Source organism: Myotis brandtii, unplaced genomic scaffold (genome assembly GCF_000412655.1).
Source record: "Myotis brandtii unplaced genomic scaffold, ASM41265v1 scaffold61, whole genome shotgun sequence".
In the NCBI taxonomy this organism is placed as follows: Eukaryota; Metazoa; Chordata; class Mammalia; order Chiroptera; family Vespertilionidae; genus Myotis; species Myotis brandtii.
Window position 1 is genome coordinate 1,431,015 of NW_005370318.1, and position 19,710 is coordinate 1,450,724.

The window sequence follows — 19,710 nt, forward strand, 5'->3', positions numbered from 1 at the left end:
AAAAAAAGGAGACATATGTAATACTCTTTGTAATAATTTAAGCAATAAAAAAAATTATATTAAAAAAAACCCTTTACTTCAAGAAATCATGTTAAATTCTGACAATTATTTTCCTACTTGAGTGGTAAACTGATGACATAAATGTGAACTTCTGTAGATAATAAACAATAAAGTCATAAATATAAATAAGCAGTTTAGATTCTACTCTGAAATATGAAGACTAACATGCTTTACTTTTGTTAATTATGAAATATTTGGCATTAATAATAGTTTCAAATTTGTAGGGAATAAACAGGAAGCTATAAAAACAGGGTTAGAGCAGTTTAGCAATGTGATTTAATTATTTATATTATCTTCCAGAACTCAAATTTATAGAAAAATGAACTATTATAGAATATCTATGAATAGCTGTCAATTAAAACGAAGATATCAATTCTGAAGCAGTATGACCATTTCAGAAATTTCTCTTCATTCTCATTAACCCCAAAGAAACCATCTGGAAGATATATCAGGACTACCTGTAAGGTCCTGTTATTAAAAAAGATCATGAGTTAAAGAGGAAGTAGGAAGTCTTCCAAAGTAGAAACAGAAGAATAGCACCTGACAACTATAAAATGTTTCATAATGCAGTTTCTAAGTAAACAAAAAGAACTTTGTCAGGCATGAATCTGTTCTTTGTTCTGCAGTCTCTAAAAATCAGATTCAGCCCGGCTGGCATGAGCATCGACCTATGAACCAGGTCAGTGTTCGATTCCCAGTCAGGGCACATGACTGGGTTGTGGGCTCAATCCCCAGTAGGGGGCATGCAGGAGGCAGCTAATCAATGATTCTCTCATTATTGATGTTCCTATCTCGCTCTCTCCCTCTCTGAAATCAATACAAATATATTTTAAAAAAGAAAGTATCTTTCTAAAAAAAAAAAAGAAAATTCACTTAGTACATGAAAAGCGATGGAAATATCTAAAGAGAATCCACTGAGAAGTAGTTTTATTAAGCATGCTAACTCTGCAGGCACAACTTGGGTGCTATCAAACTTTCAATTTATAGTTCATGTTTACTCCCTTTAACAAACACTAGGAAATCATAAACTGTAAGATATACCAGCATTCATATAATGAATTGGTTTTTTCATTATTATAACACAAAGGCATCTCTACATAAACAGAAGAGAGGTGGCAAATGAATTTCAGCTTGTATTGGCTGTCTGGTACAGTACTAATAAAGATTTTGAGTCAAATTTAAACTTAAACACACACTGCTACAGACAATAAACTATGTCTGCCATATGCCACCTTAACTGCTATCATTGGCCTAGAGAATAAATACTTTATAAATCAATTTATTACCCATAGGGCCAACTGTGATTCAACTTTTATTTGGCTAGCCTTTCAACTTACAGAAAGACATCTAATTCATACAAACAATGCCCTAAAAGGAAAATGTTTTCAATTATCAATGTCTCTTTTTAAAAAGAAAATAATGGTGAAGCTTGCGTGGCTCAGTGGATTGTCCCGTGCACCATACAGGTCGCTGGTTTGATTCCTGGGCAGGGCATATGCCTGGGTTGCAGGCTTGATCCACAGTAGGGGGCCTATAGGAGGCAGCCAATCTATGTTTCTCTATCATCAATGTTTCTATCTTCTCTCACTCTCCCTTTTTCTCTTTCTAAAACAATCAATAAAAACATACTAAAAAAATTCCTTAAAGTAAAAATAAAAAGGAAACAATGTCTTAAAATGTGAAAATAATAATAAAAATTACATGCAGCACACTAGACTGGCTAATGTAAGAAGAATCATTAATGACCCTATACAAAAAGCGATTACTTACTTTCTGAACATGTAGCTTCACCATTGGTAACAACTTCAGATTCTAACTGCAGCCCATCAAGACAAACTGACAAGTCTCCTATTGTCTCTGTTGGTTCTTTGTCACCTACAAGCTGTAAAGTCACAACTACTTTCTCAACTGGAAGAGAATAAATTACAGAACAAATGGTCATTTTTTTAAGTCATCTTAACTTAAAAACCTAATGTCAGAAAAAAAATCTACATATTGATTATTTTTCTCTTTAAGTCATCTTAACTGTTAAAAACAATGTGAAAAAAAATCACATATGTGTATATAAATTGTTTTAATATTCTTCACTCAGGGTTTCAGATCTTATGACACCAAAACATTTTAAAAATAGAATTTGCTAACACTTAATAACATAAAATGCTAAATAGCTCAATGATCACATTTACTATATACATGCCATCCTTGTATAAAATGAGCCAGCAGGGCCATAGCTGGTTTATCTCAGTGAATAGAGTGTCGGCTGCAGACTGAAGGGTCCCAGGTTCAATTCCAGTCAGGGCACATGCCCAGGGTTGCAGACTAGAATCCTAGTAGGGGGCGTGCAGGAGGCAGCTGATCAATGATTCTCTTATCATTAATGTTTCTATCTCTCTCTCCCTCTCCTTCCTCTCTGAGATAAATAAAAACATATTTTTAAAAAATAAAATGAGCCAGCAGGACAATAAAATGAGCCAGCAGGACAACCAAGAAAATTCAGCAACATATGTCTGATTTATATTGACTGCCAACATATCACTTAAGAATGGATTGCTCGCCCTGACCGGTTTAGCTCAGTGGATAGAGCGTTGGCCTGCGGACTGAAGGGTCCCGGGTTTGATTCCGGTCAGGGGCATGTACGTTGGTTGTGGGCACATCCCCAGTGGGGGGTGTGTAGGAGGCAGCTGATTGATGTTTCTCTCTCATCAATGTTTCTAACTCTCTATCCCTCTCCCTTCCTCTCTGTAAAAAAATCAATAAAATATATTACAAAAAAAAAAAAAAAAAGAATGGATTGCTCTGGCCGGTGTTGCTCAATTGGTTGGGTGTCACCCCATACACCAAAAGGTTGCTGATTTAATTCCTGGTCAGGGCACATGCCCAGGTTTCAAACTCTATTCCCAGTAGGGGGAGTACAGGAGTCAGCCAATGTTCTCACATCAATTTTTCCCTTTCCCTGTCCCTTCTTCTCTCTCTAATATTCAAATTTAAAAAAAATATTTTTTAAAAAGAATGGATTATATCTCACCCTAAACCAGTATGACTCAGTTGGTTGGAGTGTCCCATAAACCAAAAGGTGGCAGGTTCATTTCCTGGTCAAGGCACATAATCAGGTTGCGGGTTCATACCCGGTGGATGGGAACACGTGCATGAGGCAACCTATCAATGTTTCTCTCTCACATCTCTCTGTCTCTCTCCCTTCCTCTCTCTAAAATCAATTAAATATATATATGTATTCAAAAACTTGAATCCCTCCAAGGTGTATCTCATAAGTTCTAACCAAGAAATAAAATTCTTAGAAGTATGTTTTAGATAGTCAAGGTATAGAAAATAACTGTTTTAAAATCATAATATATTAAAATAAACATGTTTCAAGTTTTCATATATGTATATTTAACAAAGATATATACATATAAACACACACAGATCAAAAGTAGGTTTACAGTTGTGAGTACATGAAACTATTATTTATTATTTCATTTTCCATAAAATAACTGTAAACCTACTTTTGCCCCATCCTATATAAATAAAAACAACCATCTAAAACGAGGAAATTTTGTCCAGTAAGTGTGGCTCAGTGATTGAGCATCAACCTATGAACCAGGAGGTCACAGTTTGATTCCCGGTCAGGGCACATGCTCGGGTTTCAAGCTTGATCCCCAGTGTAGGGCATCTCTCATCATTGATGTTTCTCTCTCTCCCTTTCTCTTTGAAATCAATAAAAATATATTTTAAAAATAAAATAAATGAGGAAGTTTTTAAAATGAGCATTTGGAAAAGGAAATCTATCAAAATATTAACATTTGTCTCTCTGACGTTGGGATTGTTTTCTTCCTTCATCTCTGCTCTGTATTTTATAGTTTTCCATAATTGAGTATGCAGTACTTCAATAAATATCTATTAAATAAGTGAATATTTATTTAAGACTTTGAATACAAAAGGAATGGCCAAACCAAGGTTACTCAGAATGCTTTAAATAATTCAAGATTCTTCTCCCTGTTAATAATTAAAAATAGTGAACATAATCATTCTGGATGTTTGGCATATGAATTTCCTGTAGAAAAAAGAAACTGAGCATAGTTTCTATTACTTTTACATACATACGTTTCATATTGTTTGACTTTAATGTTTCATAGATATCTAGTGCAGCAGTTCCCAATAAAACATCAGATTTCAGTGTCTGGTGACTCCACACGCGAAAATGTAATTTACTCATAGGGGTGACGATACTAAAAATGAAGGTGAAAAAAACTTTTTCATTAAATATCACAATGGAATGCTACATAAATTACAATTAAGTTTTAATGTCTACAATCTTACTGTGCCCCTCATAGTTTACTGTATAACTAATATTGCCTATATTCTATAACCTTATGAAAAACACCTGGATGTTACATGCTTGCATGATCATTTTCCCTTGTAAATGAACTATAGTGGCAACTTCATCCATGCACTGTCAACAAAAGTGAAACTGCTCATCATGCTATAAATTTGGAAAACTAGTTTTAGTAGTATAAAAAAGTGAACTTATAAACTAAATCCTTATTTTACTTCATGTAGTGTGCTCAGCTTGAGATTACTTCATTTAATCTTCAAAGCAACCCTATGAGATGGGATTTAGCATGTTCATCTTCAGATATAGAAACTCCCATTTAGAAGGTTAAGCACATTGCCCAACATCATACAGCTAGTCAGTGGCATACTGTAATCTGAACAAGGCCTATCATTAAAATATATATTACAAAGTTCCTCAGTCAACTACATAATGATTTCAGGATTATGATACCTTACATTTCACACTGCTGAAGACAAATTGTCCAGGACAACTGTCAAATATAGACTCACTCATGCCATGCTAAATGCCAATAACAAATGCTATCTGTAATGGTAATTTCCAAAGCAAACTTTGGGAAATTTGTATTTATAATAAATTATATTCAAACTATTTGAGTCATCAATTAGAAAAACAGGAACACTATAAAATCTACCATAGTCCTATGGTTCAATGCTAGGAAGACAAAATCTTGAAAGCTTTTAATATACCTCATTCTCTCTAAATCGTGATCAAATTTTGGGGAACAAATAAACACTCTCCTCCTTAGAAGTCCACCTAATGCCTATAACCCCATCATCATATTTCTACCACCATTTTAATAGTAGCAGGTAGTATTTAAAGCAAACTAAAATATTTTCACTTAATACTGCCTCTCTTTTTGGTTGTGGTGGTAGTAGTGTGTGTGTAGGGGTGTAATATAATGTATTAATTCTCTTAAAAATTCTCAAATGTTACTTTCAGAAAAACATATAGTATATACAGGGTGCCCCCAAAAGGTGTATACACCCTTTACAGCTGATAGCTCAATTGATGTTTCTTTCTTTTCAGATTTAACCCATTGGCATTAATAATTATTCAAAGTGTGTATACATTTTGGGGGGCACCCTGCAGTAAGAAAACATTTCTCTATTAGTCATCTGGGAAATCATAATGGAGATGGAATACAAGAACAGATAAATTTAATATTACTTTAATTTGAGAGTATAAAGTATACTGTCAAAGATGGTCTTATCTAAATTATTTCAATTCAACTCTAGAGAAGTCTGAAAAGTCTGCTAGCATAACAATGGAAGCTGTGTTAAAATCACAAGCCAATCTGCTGCAAATTAAAAATTCAGAAGAACATGAGCTATGTGTTCCCTAAACATCTGGGCTAAATAACAGTACTACCATATGGTACTACTTCAAAAGTTTCTTTTTTCTTAATGTTTTAAGCACTGAGTTCATGTCATTATCAGCTTAAGAGTCTCAAAGTATGTATGTAGTGAGCACAGATAGCAGTTGGTAGAAAGTTGATGAGCAGTCTATTCATTATAGAGTTTGTGACATTTTATAGATTTCATTTCATCTTTTTTTCCATTTCATTTTTGTGAAAATTTTACTCATATACTATTTAATTTAGATTCAATCTCTAATGAGCCACTAATTAAAAACAAAGTCTAAGAAACATTAATATTGAAATGAATACAAATGTGGATTATTACAATACTTCTTTCTGTAAATAGGCCTCAAAATGATCTTCAATAAATTCGTGAATTTCACTCACTTGATCAAAATTATCATAAAGTACATTAAGATGCCTCAGATCTTCAAAAATCCTTGTTAAAGAATAATATAGGTAATAAAGATTAAAGTAAAAAGAATAGGCATATTCAATTTGCTTTGTTTTACTAGGAATAAATACTATCCACATAAGCATGTATCATGTGAAGAAAAGAGCTTTTAGTTTCAAATGTGGTCAGTGCGCATCCTAGTGACCGGTTGTTCTGCTGTTTGGTCAATTTGCATATTAGCCTTTTATTATTTAGGATGTGACAACTAGTTACATTTAAACTACATTTTTATATACATTTGGTCCCCAAACCAAGTATTTTAAAATCCATTTGTTGAGCTGGCTTGGTGTGGTTCAGTGGTTGAATGTCAACCCATGAACAGGATGCCATGGTTTGATTCCCAGTCAGGGAACATGCCTGGTTATGGGCTTGATCCCCACAAGGGGGAGTGCAGGAGGCAGCCAATCAATGAGTCTCTATTATCATTGATGTTTCTCTCTCTTTCTCTTCCTTCCTCTCTCTGAAATCAATGAAAACATTTTTTTAATCCATTTGTTGATAAATCATACGAAAAAAGCCTAATACGCAAATTGTCCCCTCAACAGGAAGTTCAACAGGGAGCGGCCCCTTCCCCCCGACCAGCCCTGCCCCTGATTGCCCCTCCCCACCCCAATCAGGGGCGGGGCTGGCGGGCCAACCTCCTGCATCCCCTCCCCCCAGCCTGGCCCCAATCGGGGCGGGCCAGCAAGACCCACCCATATACAAATTCATGCACTGGGCCTCTAGTTTAACCTATAATTTCCTTCAATGAGTGCTCAAAACCAACATTTGAGGCTTTGTCAATAGTGTTGAAATTGAGCTACATCCTACATCTATGAATTAATATTGGAGAGAACACTAATATATAAACATATGCACATGGATATATATTGTAACAGTGTCTAACAGCACAACATTAGAAACCAAATGATCAATAGGGAACTAGTAAAATAAGTGATAGTCCATTCATACTCAGGAATATTATGTAGCTATATAAGGGAAGTTAGACCTGTATGTACTCAGCTAAAAAGATACCCATGTTATGTGAACTAGGTATAAAAACAAAGTTGTAGAAGAAAACATATAGTATAATTTTTTTAAAGGAAGAAATTCCCTGTGTAGGTACTATGTGAGCATCATAATAAAACAAAACTATCTTTTAAAATTAAATTAAAAAATAAAGTGAGCTACTCATAGCCCTCTATTTCAAACCCTAACTTAAGTAAAGAGCTACTAAGAATGGCTCATGACCATGGGTTCCCCCAGCTGTTATTCAGGGGCAATAGCGATAGCATCATCAATTAAACTGGAGAAAGTAAAGGAGAGACTAGAAAAACAGAAATATCTAAAGAGAAACAAAAAGGGAACTAGAGGAAGGAGTCCTAGGATGGGGGAAAAAGAAAAAGATGAAAGAGAGGAAAGAAGCAAAGAAAACAAGTGAAACCTTTTTAAAGCTGCATTTCTCAGCTACTAAACAAAATATACTATAGAAAATACTTTCAAACCTACACTGTAAGGGGTTGCTTCCATTTGGGACTGTTTGTATTGTTACATTTTTCTGTCTTCTTTGACTGTCCATCTACTGTAACTTCCACATAAGGACTTGGTCCAAACCAATTCTTTTTATTTTCTTTAAGTTTTGCTGAAATGACTAAAAGAAAAGAAAAAACATTTCAATATTTGAGTTGATAGTTTGATAGTTCATCTTCAAATCACTTTAATTTCATAAAGGTTATTTAAGCATTATTACTTTTACTCAGAGGAGCAGGCTTACTCTAATATTTACTAATTTTATTCACTCACGAATATTTTCTCCCATTCCAGTAAATTAATATAGGACTTCCCCACACCATCCACCCAAACTCCCATCAGTATCATTGGTATAGTAGCCCACTATCATTATCAATCATCCCAGAACTCTGAGGTCAATTAAATAGTATACTGATAGCCCGGCCAGTGTGGCTCAGTGGTTGAGCATCGACCTATAAACCAGGAGGTCATATGCCTGGGTTTCGGCTCGATCCACAGTAGAGGGCATTCAGAAGGCAGCAGATCACTGATTCTCTCTCATCATTGATGTTTCTATCTCTCTCTCCCTCTTCCTTCTCTCTGAAATTAAAAAAAAAAAAATTTAAAAAGCGTTTCTCCTCTCCACCCCCCCAAAAAAAGTATACTGATAAACTTGGTCAACAAATATTTAAATGTCTACCATGTGTCAGATATTGCTCTAAACTGTGGATAGAGCAGTTTACAATAGAAAAGGCATTGGCTCTCAAGAAAATGAGATCCTAGTTAGAGAAAAATCCTTGTGACGAAAAAACAAACTAATGTGGCAGAATGGCTTGATAGTAAGGAAGACCTCTGAGGAAGTACTTTTACAAAGCATCTAAATGGCAAGGAGCTAGTCATGTGAAGACTGGAGTTGTGAACAGACAGAGTTTTGGCATGTCCAAGGAAAAGTACAGCAAGTGGGAAGAATGGTAAATGAAATCACATTAGGGTGTTAAGCCAAGATAAGGAATTTCGATTTTATTTAAGCATGCTGGAAAGCCACTGGAAGAACAGTTACAAACTAGGATTACTTTTAGCATCTCATAGATCTCATATTATATTAGCAAGAGCTTCCTACATTGTGCATCTTGAGATACTGACTCCTTAGCCTTAACCCTTGAGTTAGTCACTTTTGCCATAAATAGCCTTGTCCAAGCCCCTTGGACGGTACAACAAATATATGCCAGTCTAGCAGAGCACCCCATGGTTTCCACAAGTAACAACGCATTGCTTCTGTATAAACTAGGTGATCATAGCCAAGGAAATACTCTACCCCCTGGATATCTACTCTAGCAGAGAAGTTTAGAGTAGCAGTCACCAACCGGTGGTCCGCAGACCACTGATGGTCTGTCAGGTCCGAAAGGTTGGCGACCACTGGTTTAGAGAATGCCATTGCCCATCAAGGTGAAGGGACCGTTTGTAGATGCTAGCAAAGTTTGTATAGCAGCTACCCAAGAAGCTCAATATACAGTACAAATCACAGATAGTCTGAGCATCCTATCAGGCATAGTTCCAGATGGCAGCCCTGAATCTCTTGACTTCACACAAATCTAATAATTCTGCCCTTTTGTGTTTCTGTGCCTTTTTGGTAGCATTCAAACTAGCCATAGACTTACTATTCTAATGATGTATGCACATTCAATAAAGTAGAACTTCATCATTATTTTGAAATGCTTTTTATAATGAAGTTCAACCTAATTTGAAATCAATATGCATTACAAAAAAAAAAAAAAAAAAGGCCCAGCTGCAGTGGCTCAGTGGTTAAGCATTGACCTATGACCCAGGAGGTCACGGTTCGATTCCCAGTCAGGGTACATGCCCAGGTTTCGGGCTCGATCCCCAGTCTGGGGGTGTTTAGGGGGTAACCGATCAATGATTCTCTCTCATCACTGATGTTTCTATCTCTCTTCCTCTCTGAAATCAATAAAAATATATTTAAAAAAAGAAAGAAAAGCTACAAGAGATAATGCCAGAAAAGTAGTCAAGAAGGAGCCACTGAGGACATTTAAGTAAAAGAGTACTATTCAACAAATTTACTGGGTGCCCGTAACACATCAGGTATTATTATGGGCACTGAGGAAACAGATGATCAGATTAACACTCAAACATCATTCTTCTGCTGTGGGAAAAATAAGTTAAAGGGAGACAAAAGCAGGGGATAAGAGGCTAATAGAGTCATTTTAATCAAGAAATAGATGGTGGTCGCCCTGGCCAGTTTTCTCAGTGGTCAGAATGTTGGCCTTGGGACCCAAGGGTCTGGATTCAATTCCACCTTGGTTACAAGTTCCCCAGCCCTAGTAGGGGTGAGTGCAGGAGGCAGCCAACTGATGTGTTTCTCTCACATAGATGTTTCTCTTTCTCTCCCTCCTCCCTCCCTTCCACTCCCTCTCTAGAAATCAATGGAAAAAATATCCTCCGTGGGGATTAAAAATAAAATTTTTGAAAGTGGTTTGGACTAGGGTGGTGAACATGGATATGGGGAAAAATAACTATTTCCTAAGGAGAACCAATAGGATTAGATTGCATGTGGAAGTCGGGAAAAGAAGCAACAAGGATAACTCCCAGGTTTCTGGCATGAGTAGCTGGATAGAAGATGGTATCATTTAATAATATAGAAAAGAACATGATTGAGGAGAGTGGAATGGGCAAGAAATCAAGAGTTTAATAATGAGTGTATAAAATTTGAGATGCTTATGGGACATCTAGGGAAAAACACTAAGTAAGAAGTATTTTTCAGAACAGAATAGTATAATCAAGTGGGGACCAGACCCATCTCTGATTAATGTGTACTATAAAGCTCTAGTACTTATTACAGAACCAAATTCAATCATAGGATTGCCACAGAAAAATATAAAATTCCTATTTTTAATTCGTTTATAGTCTGAGAAAAGAGGAAACAAGCCCAAACAATTATGCAAAAATATTACGTTTCTGGGGGCTCTTGTGGTCCTCTGAAACTAATTAAATCTAGAACAAAGAGCAACTGCAGACCTGATAGGAAGAAAATATTCTGCTCTTAATGGCTTTTTAGGGTTCAAACTTTTGAAAGCTATTTTGCCACATAACACCACCCAATCTCACAAAGTCATTTCAGGAAACTTTAAATGGGAAAATGAAAGAGGAAGGAAACTAACACCAACTATTAGAATTTACGGTGTGTCTGATGCTTATTGTCATTCCAATACTCATCATGACTATTCTGTGAGATAGGTATTATCATCTTAATTTTTAAAATATATTTTATTCATTTCAGAGAGGAAGGGAAAGGGAGAGAGAGATAGAAACATCAATGATGAGAGAGAATCATTGATCTTGCATGCCCCACACTGAGGATTGAGCCTGCAACTAGGCCATGTATCCTGACCGGGAATCGAACCCTAACCTCCTGGTTCATAGATCCATGCTCAAACACTGAGCCACGCTGGCCAGGCATCATCTTAATTTTAGAGAATCTCAATGATTCCCTAATGCCGGCAAAATTAAGTTTTAACTCTCCTGGGGCATTTTATATTGTTTACTATGTACTCCCAGCCTCCTCCAATACCAAATCCCACCCAGCCCCTAGTATTCTAACCACCAGTAACTGTTTGCTGTTCCTCACAAAGACCATGCACTTTCATGCCTCTATGTGCTACACCCACCCTTTTCCACCCAATAAAATCCTACTTCTTAAAAGACAAACGCCCCCTTCTCTTTGAATGAATACTTCTTTAAATCTAAGAAGTTAATTGTTCCTGCCTCTATGCTTCCATAGCATTTTCATATTATATATGTCTCCTACAGCTTTTCATTTCTAGTTTTTTAGTAAGTGTATTAAATAGTTTATATTTGGTTTAATTCACCCTGTAATAACCTTCATGGCAAGGATGTAGCCAGTCTTTACACTCCTATAGCACTTAGTGATTTAAACCTGAGAAACATTTAAAACATTTGTTGAACCAAATGATTAGTCATAGCAGAAAACAAGTTTCCCTGCTTTATAGTCTGTCTGTCTGTCTGTCTCTCTCTCTCTCTCTCTCTCTCTCTCTCTCTCTCTCTCTCTCTCTCTCTCTCTCTCTCTCTCTCTCTCTCTCTCTCTCTCTCTCTCTCTCTCTCTCTCTCTCACACACACACACACACACACACACAATATTAGTGTTCTTCTGATCCTTCTGTTCTGAAGGTCAGGGCTTTGAATTAATTTCAGTCCTTCACCTTACTTGTCCGGTGCAAAATAAAAACTTTGATAACTTAAATATAAAGAAAAAAAGTGACTCCAATTTATCTAACCTATTTTGGCAACCAGGAGACTATTGAGAACAGAGTAAATTAAGTGAGGGTGCTGAGACCAGTAAATTAGCCTTATGATGGGCTGATAAGAGATGAAACCAGTTAGGCAAGGGCTACCTCTATGGGTCAGAAGTCATGACAGGCCTCTGTGGCAAAACTATGTCTTAAATATGAAGGACCAAGCAATCAGAGCTAAATACATGGTAATCTAGTAAATTTGGGGAAATACAATAATATTTAATTCCAATTAGTAATAACTAAAATCAAGATGGTTTCTCTTCCTCAAATGATGAGTTATGAGTAAAGACTGAGACTAAAAAATTTCTAGAAAATACCGAAGTACTTATTTTGCCAACATAGTATAATGTGTGCATATAGCAAACATCAAATAATACACAGATAAATTCAGTATAGCTGAGGTTATATAGAACATAATTAAACAGGAAATGGCTAGAGAAAAGGATGTAAGAAAACAGATTTACATCCCAGATAAGGGACCCACACAACAGGATTAGAGAAAAAGAGTACATGATCCAGGAAATGCAAAAGTAAAAATCAGCAGAATCTAATATGGACAGGGATATAAAGGATAATGGAAAAAGAGGTAAGAAAATTTTAAATATGTGATCCAACATATTTTGATAGTAATGTTTACACTTACATTCTGGCTATAAATTAAACTTTTACAATAAATATTAATGGTCTTTCCCAAAACAGTACCATTCTTACCAGTCATTTTGGCTCCTTTTTAAAATATATATATATTTTTACTAGAGACCCGGTTCACGAACTTCGTGTGGTGGTGGTGGTGGTGGGGTCCCCTCAGCCCAGACTGCACCATCTCCAATCCAGGACCCCTCGGGGGATGTCCGACTGCCGGTTTAGGCCCGATCCCCGGATCAGGACTAAACTGGCAGTTGGACATCCCTCTCACAATCCTGGACTGCTGGCTCCTAATCGCTCACCTGCCTGCCTGCCTGCCTGGTCGCCCCTAACTGTCCCCACCACCGGCCTGATCTCCCCTCACTGCCTCTGTGTGCCGGCCTGGTTGCCTCCGCCGGCCTGGTCCACCCTTACTGACCCCTCTGCAGGCCTGGTTGCCCCCAACTGCCCCCCTCTGCTGGCCTGGTCGCCCCTAACTGCCCCTCCCCTGCTGGCCTGGTCCCCCCCCAACTGCCCTCCCCTGCAGGCCTGGTTGCCCCCAACTGCCCCCCTCTGCTGGCCTGGTCGCCCCTAACTGCCCCTCCCCTGCTGGCCTGGTCACCCCCAACTGTCCCCCTGCTGGCCTAGTCGCCCCTCACTGCCCCCCCTTGCCAGCCTAATCGCCCCCAACTGCCCCCCCTGCCAGCCTGGTCACCCCTAACTACAACCCCTGCTGGCCTAGTCATCCCTCACTGACCCCCCTGCCAGCCTGGTCATAGGCAGCCATCTTGTGAGGGCGTGAGGGTTAATTTGCATATTACATCTTTATTATATAGAATGATGAACTAGGTTTGCCCTTTCTTGGGTCAGGAACTCCAACTACAACAGGAGCCTGGCGCTGTCCCTCTGCCTTGCATTCACCCGTCACTCAATTCCAGGATCCAGGGCCAAGGGCCCAGGGGCCGGTGGGGCGGGGCCAGGAGCTCCTAGCGCCTCCTTGCACACAGTGTGTCCGGCAAACTGCAGGGTTTCTGGGCGGTGTGCGCTGCCTCTGCTGTCAGACTGTCCTGAACCTGGGACCCTTTAGTCCCCAGACCAACGCTCTATCCACTGAGCCGAACCAGCTAGAGCTGGCTCTTTTTCAATTAAAAAAATGTTTTAATTGATAATCTTAAGAAAGACAATCCTATATAATAAAAGAATATGCAAATTAACCCTAACGGCAGAACGACCGGGAATGACAGTTGCTATGACACACACTGACCACCAGGGAGCAGATGCTCAATGCAGGAGCTGCCCCCTGGTGGTCAGTGCACTCCCACAGAGGGAGCTCAGCTCAGCTCAGCCACAGCAGGGCTGACAGCTGCAAGCACAGCTCCCGCCTCCTCGGCAGCGCTAAGGATGTATGACTACAGCTTAGGCCTGCTCCCCATGGAGCAGGCCTAAGCCATCAGTTGGACATCCCCCAGGGCTCCCAGGCTGCCAGAGGGATGTCGGACTGGCAGCTTAGGCCTGATCCCCCTAGGGAGCAGGCCTAAGCCAGCAGGTGGACATCCCCCAAGGGTTCCTGGACTGCGAGAGGGCGCAGGTTGGGCTAAGGGGACACCCCCTTCAAGCGCACGAATTTTCATGCACTGGGCCTCTAGTTTATAATAGATGTCATGTCTCTGAAATAAGTATCCTGCCCTAGCCGGTTTGGCTCAATGGATAGAGCATTGGCCTGTGGACTTTAGTGTCCCATGTTTGATTCTGGTCAAGGGCATGTACCTCAGTTGAAAGCTTATTCCTGTCCCTGGTTTGGGTATGTGCAGGAGGCAACCAACTGATGTGTCTCTCTCACATTGATTTTTCTCTCTCTCTCTGTCTCTCCCCCTTCCTTCAACTCTCTCTAAAAATCAATGGAAAAAATATCCTCAGATGAGGTTGGGTGGTGTTATATGGCAAAATAGCTTTGACGTGGGTGGCGCAGAAAAAAGGAAGACCCTGGCCAACAGCCGGAAGGTCCCAATTGGCCCTGATCGCCAGCCAGGCCTAGGGACTCTACCCATGCACGAATTTCATGCACCGGGCCTCTAGTTATTCATAATAGCCAAAAAGTGTAAACAACCCAAACACCAATCAACTGATAAATGGATAAATAAAATGTGGTATGTCCATACATGAAATATTATTTGGCAATAAAAAGAAATGAAATACTAATACATGTTATCCAAGAATGAATTTCCTGAAATATAAATGTAATTTTTGGCCTGGCCCATGTTGCTCAGTGGTCAGAGCGCCAGCCTAAACAGCAAAGGGTTGCAGGTGCACACTGTGCCCCTACCCATCCACCCATTGGGGCACATGCAGCCAATCAATGTGTCTCTCTCACATCGATGTTTCTTCCTCTCTCCCCCATCTCTTCTTCTCTCCCTTCCTTCCACACTCTTTTTGAAAAGCAATGGAAACAATATCCTCGGGTGAGGATTAACAACAAAAATGTAATTTTTACATATCTACACATTTTGTTCATTCATTAAGCAAATATTAATTCAGCACGATATGTAACTAAAGATTTTCTTCTCTTAAGATTATTTTTTATGTTGGGGGGCAGGGGGAGTAAAGTAGGGGTCTTTTAAAGACTTACCAGTGATCTGAAGTTGTGATTTCATGGTCAGGCTACCCATTGAACCAAGCTGTGATCCACTGTCACACATACCACCAATAGGACAGCAAACCTGAACATGGCAAAAGAAAAACTTGTAAACATCAAAAATTCCCATTTTAAAAATATGTAAATGGGGCTAACCAAGCCATTTCCACATCCCACTGAATGCGACATAATAACCAGTGGTCTTCACATTGCTAAATATAATTTTCAGTTCTAAGTATTCATCCTGCCTAACCTACCAGAAAAATCTGACATGGTTGATCATTCCTCCTTCCGAGGTTTACCTTCTTTCCTTGAGTTTCCAAGACAAATTCTCTAGGTTTATGTCCTACCCTCACTGATTGTTCCTTCTTAGTCTCCTCTGACAATTCCTTCTCTCTGTATGCTTTTCACATTGGAGTAACCTAGGGCTCAGTTATTGGCTCCTTCTTATCCTGATACTCAGTTCCTCAAAAATATCATCCATTCTGCACAGCAAACGAAACAAAATGAAAAGGAAGCCCACTGTGTGGGAGAACATATTTGACAATGATACATCTGATAAAGGGTTAATTTCCAAAATATATAATGAACTTATACAACTTAACAAAAGAAAGACAAACAATCCGTTTAAAAAATGGGCAAAGGACCTAAATAGACACTTCTCCAAAGAGGACATACAGAAGGCCGAGACATATGAAGAAATGCTCAAAGTCACTGATCTACAGAGAAATGCAAATTAAAATGACAAAGAGGTATCACCTCACACCTGTCAGAATGGCTACCATCAACAAATCAACAAATGACAAGTGCTGGCAAGGATGTGGAGAAAAGGGAACTCTAGTACACTGCTGGTAGGAATGCAGACTGGTGCAGCCATTATGGAAAACAGTATGGAGTTTCCTCAAAAAATTAAATATGGAGCTGCCATTTGACCCAGTGATCCCACTTCTAGGAATATATCCTAAGAAACCTGAAACACCAATCAGAAAGAATCTATGCACCCTATGTGCATAGCAGCACAATTTACAATAGCTAAGATCTGGCAACAGCCCAAGTGCCCATCAGTAGATGAGTGGATAAAAAAGCTGTGGTATATTTATACCATGGAATACTACGCAGCAGCAAAAAATAATCTCTTACACCCTTTTAGACAACATGGAGGAACCTGGAGAGTATCATGCTAAGTAAAATAAGTTAGTCAGAGAAAGACAAGTATCACATGATCGCACTCATATTGGAATATAAGTAACAAAATAAATTGATGAGTGGAGAATCGCGGGGGTAGGGGTGGAGTGGAGGGGGGAAGAGATCAACCAAAGAACTTGTATGTATATATGCATAACCCATGGACACAGACAATAGGATGATGAAGGCCTGGGGCAGGGGACGGGGTGGGTTACAAGGAGTCAATGGAGGTAAAAACGGGACATATGCTATACTTTCAACAATAAAGATTTACGTAATAAAAAAAATTTTAAAAATATCATCCAGTGGTATGGCTTTACATATCATCTATATACCAAAGAGTTCCAACTTTATATTTCTACTAGAGGCTCAGTGCACGAAATTCATGCACTTGGGGGGGGCTGTCCCTTGGCCCACCCTACACCCTCTTGCAGTTCGGGAGTCCTCAGGAGATGTCCGACTGATGGCTTAGGTCCGCTCAGGGGGAGCGGGCCTAAGCCGTCAGTCAGACATCCTTAGCGCTGCCATGGAGGCAGGAGAGGCTCCCGCCACTGCCACTGCACTCACCAGCCATGAGCCCAGCTTCTGGCTGAGCAGTGCTCCCCCTGTGTTAGTGCACTGACCACCAGGGGACAGCTCCTGCATTGAGTGTCTGCCCCCTGGTGGTCAGTGTGCATCATAGCCACCAGTCGTTCCACTGTTTGGTTGATTTGCATATTAGCCTTTTATTATATAGGATCCCAAACTTTACTCCTCAACTCTACACAACTTTACTTGAGTATTTAAAGACATCCCAAACTTAACACATCCCAAAATGAACTCATCTTCCCCGTAAATTATCTCAGTTGATGGCAACTCCATCCTTTCAGATGGATGATCAGGCTAAAAAAAAACCTTGGAGTCACCCTTAACTCCTTTCTTTAATATTTGCCTTCCAACCTGCAGGCAAATTCTTTTGTCGTTATTTGCAAAATACATCCAGAATTCAACCATTTCTCACCACTCGACCACCAATATGTTCAGAGCTTCCTCTGACAGCCATCTTTTCCCTAGATTATGGCAATAACCTAAAAGGTCTTCCTGTTCCTACCCTTGTCTAGCCTCAGTATCTATTCTCAACACAACCAGGATGACTCTTATCTAAAAGACATAATATGATATGTGCTTCCAACTTCCTGATTTCCTTCTATTCTGCTCCCCTACTCAGGCACCTACTTCCATGTTATTCTAGCATGCTCTAGCCTTAGGGACCTTTATTCTATTTGATCTCTTGTCAATTTTACAATCTGTTCCACCTATCCTGGTCATTTTCTTCTACTGACTATATCACTTTCTGACATACTAAGTAATTCACTTTGTAGTTCATGGGTTCTGACACTCTAGGCTAGAATACAAACTCTAGATGAGCAGGGGTTTTGTGGTGTTCATTGATGAAACCCAGAAGCCCAAAACAGTGCCTGATATACAGCAAATCCTTAAATAAATGGCTATTGAATTATATTAAATGAAAAACTGTAACATATCTTCTTCAGTCACTAATCAGGGAAGAGTTAATCTCCATGTGAAAACAGCATGATTCATATAACAAATCCTATATAATAAAAGGCTAATATGCAAATCGACTGAACAGCGGAACGACCGGTTACTGTGATGCACACTGACCACCAGTGGGCAGATGCTCAATGCAGGAGCTGCCCCCTGGTAATCAGTGCACTCCCACAGTGGGAGCGCCACTCAGCTAGAAGCCACGCTCACGGCTGGCGAGCTCAGCGGTGGTGGCAGGAACCTCTCTCGCCTCCGCAACAGCGCTAAGGATGTCTGCTGGCTTAGGCCCGCTCCCCAGGGGGGAGCAGTCAGTCGGACATCCCCCGAGGGCTGTGAGAGAGCACAGGCTGGGCTGAGGGACCCCCCCCTCCTGGGTGCATGAATTTCGTGCACCGGGCCTCTAGTACTTTATAAAAGTAGGAACACTTGGGCTTGATTCCTAGCTCAACACTTACTATATGATATTATTTGAATTATGTATAACCTCGCTAGGTCTCAGTTTCCTATCAGAAAAATGGGGCTAATACCACCTCTACCTCACAGGGGTTGTTGTAAAGTTTAAATGTTTATGTTTTTGGAAAAAAAACAAACCTCCGTAAATGTTTGTTATTTATCATTAATAGTATTTGAATTAAACTAAATATGATTTAAAAATAAAAAACTGTTCTTAGGCTTTTGGGGACTGAATAAAAATATCAGAAATATTTTAAATAGGCCATGGTAAAGATTAAAGTCAAACAAAATTTACTTAGCACTTACTATTTGCCAGGTACTATGAAAAAAGTATTCACATACAAAAAAGCAAACAAAATATATTTAAACCCTAAACATTGCCTTGAGTTTTTATACAAAGTGAGACTTCTACTCAAAATTTTAAATATAAAACAATTCTGATGTTTTCCCAAATCTACCAAAATGAAATAGAACAATAATTCCTACTGAGATGAACTCTATGAAATCTAATGTTTCGTTCCTTGACTTACATATGAAAACATTCAAAGCTAAAATTTTGGCCTTACTATAGTTTTGGTCTGATATATGTAGTTTTCCCTTCACCTTCTTTATTTATTTAAATTGTACTATTTCATATCATTTATAACCTATAATTTACTAAAAGAGCCATTTTAAGATTTTAAAAATGATTTTTAGAGAGAAAGGAGGGCAGAGGGAAAGAGAAACATCAATGTGACAGCAAAACATAGATTGGCCACCTCCTGCATACCCCCTACCAGGGATTGAACCAGCAAACTGGGCAGGTGCGCTGACTGGGAAGTGAACCAGCAACCTTTTGGTGCACTGGACAACACCCAACCAACTGAGTCATACAGGCCAGGGCAAGCCGTTTTATTTTAAACTAGAAGCCTGGTGCACGAAATTCATGCACAGGGGCGGGGCGGGGGGAGTCCCTCAGCCTGGCCTGTGTCCTCGCGCAATCTGGAACCCCTTGGGGAATGTCCAACTGCTGGTTTAGGCCCAATCCCTGCAGTTAGACATCCCTCTTGCAATCTGGGACCACTCTCCCCTATCTGCACACATGCCTGCCTGCTCGTTCCTAACTGCTTGCCTGCCTGCCTACCTGCCTGCTCAGTGTGCATCATAGCGACTGGTCGTTCCGGTCGTTCTGGTGTAACGGTCACTTAGGCTTTTATATATATACTAGAGGCCCGGTGCACAAAAATTTG

At 39.4% G+C, this 19,710-nt stretch overlaps 1 protein-coding gene across 4 annotated transcripts in view; it reads right to left on the reverse strand.

The window, feature by feature from the left end:
* ITCH (itchy E3 ubiquitin protein ligase) overlaps positions 1 to 19,710 on the reverse strand; it is a 120,405-nt gene that overhangs the window by 68,542 nt on the left and 32,153 nt on the right. For all 4 annotated transcript variants that reach the window (XM_005879788.2, XM_014550679.1, XM_014550677.1 and 1 more), the window contains 4 exons: positions 15,293 to 15,383; positions 7,714 to 7,855; positions 4,162 to 4,286; positions 1,831 to 1,968 (listed from right to left, as the gene is read on the reverse strand). In XM_005879788.2, coding sequence (XP_005879850.1) covers positions 1,831 to 1,968; positions 4,162 to 4,286; positions 7,714 to 7,855; positions 15,293 to 15,362 — 475 coding nt within the window. In that variant the 5' untranslated portion in view covers positions 15,363 to 15,383. The remainder of the gene's footprint in view (positions 1 to 1,830; positions 1,969 to 4,161; positions 4,287 to 7,713; positions 7,856 to 15,292; positions 15,384 to 19,710) is intronic.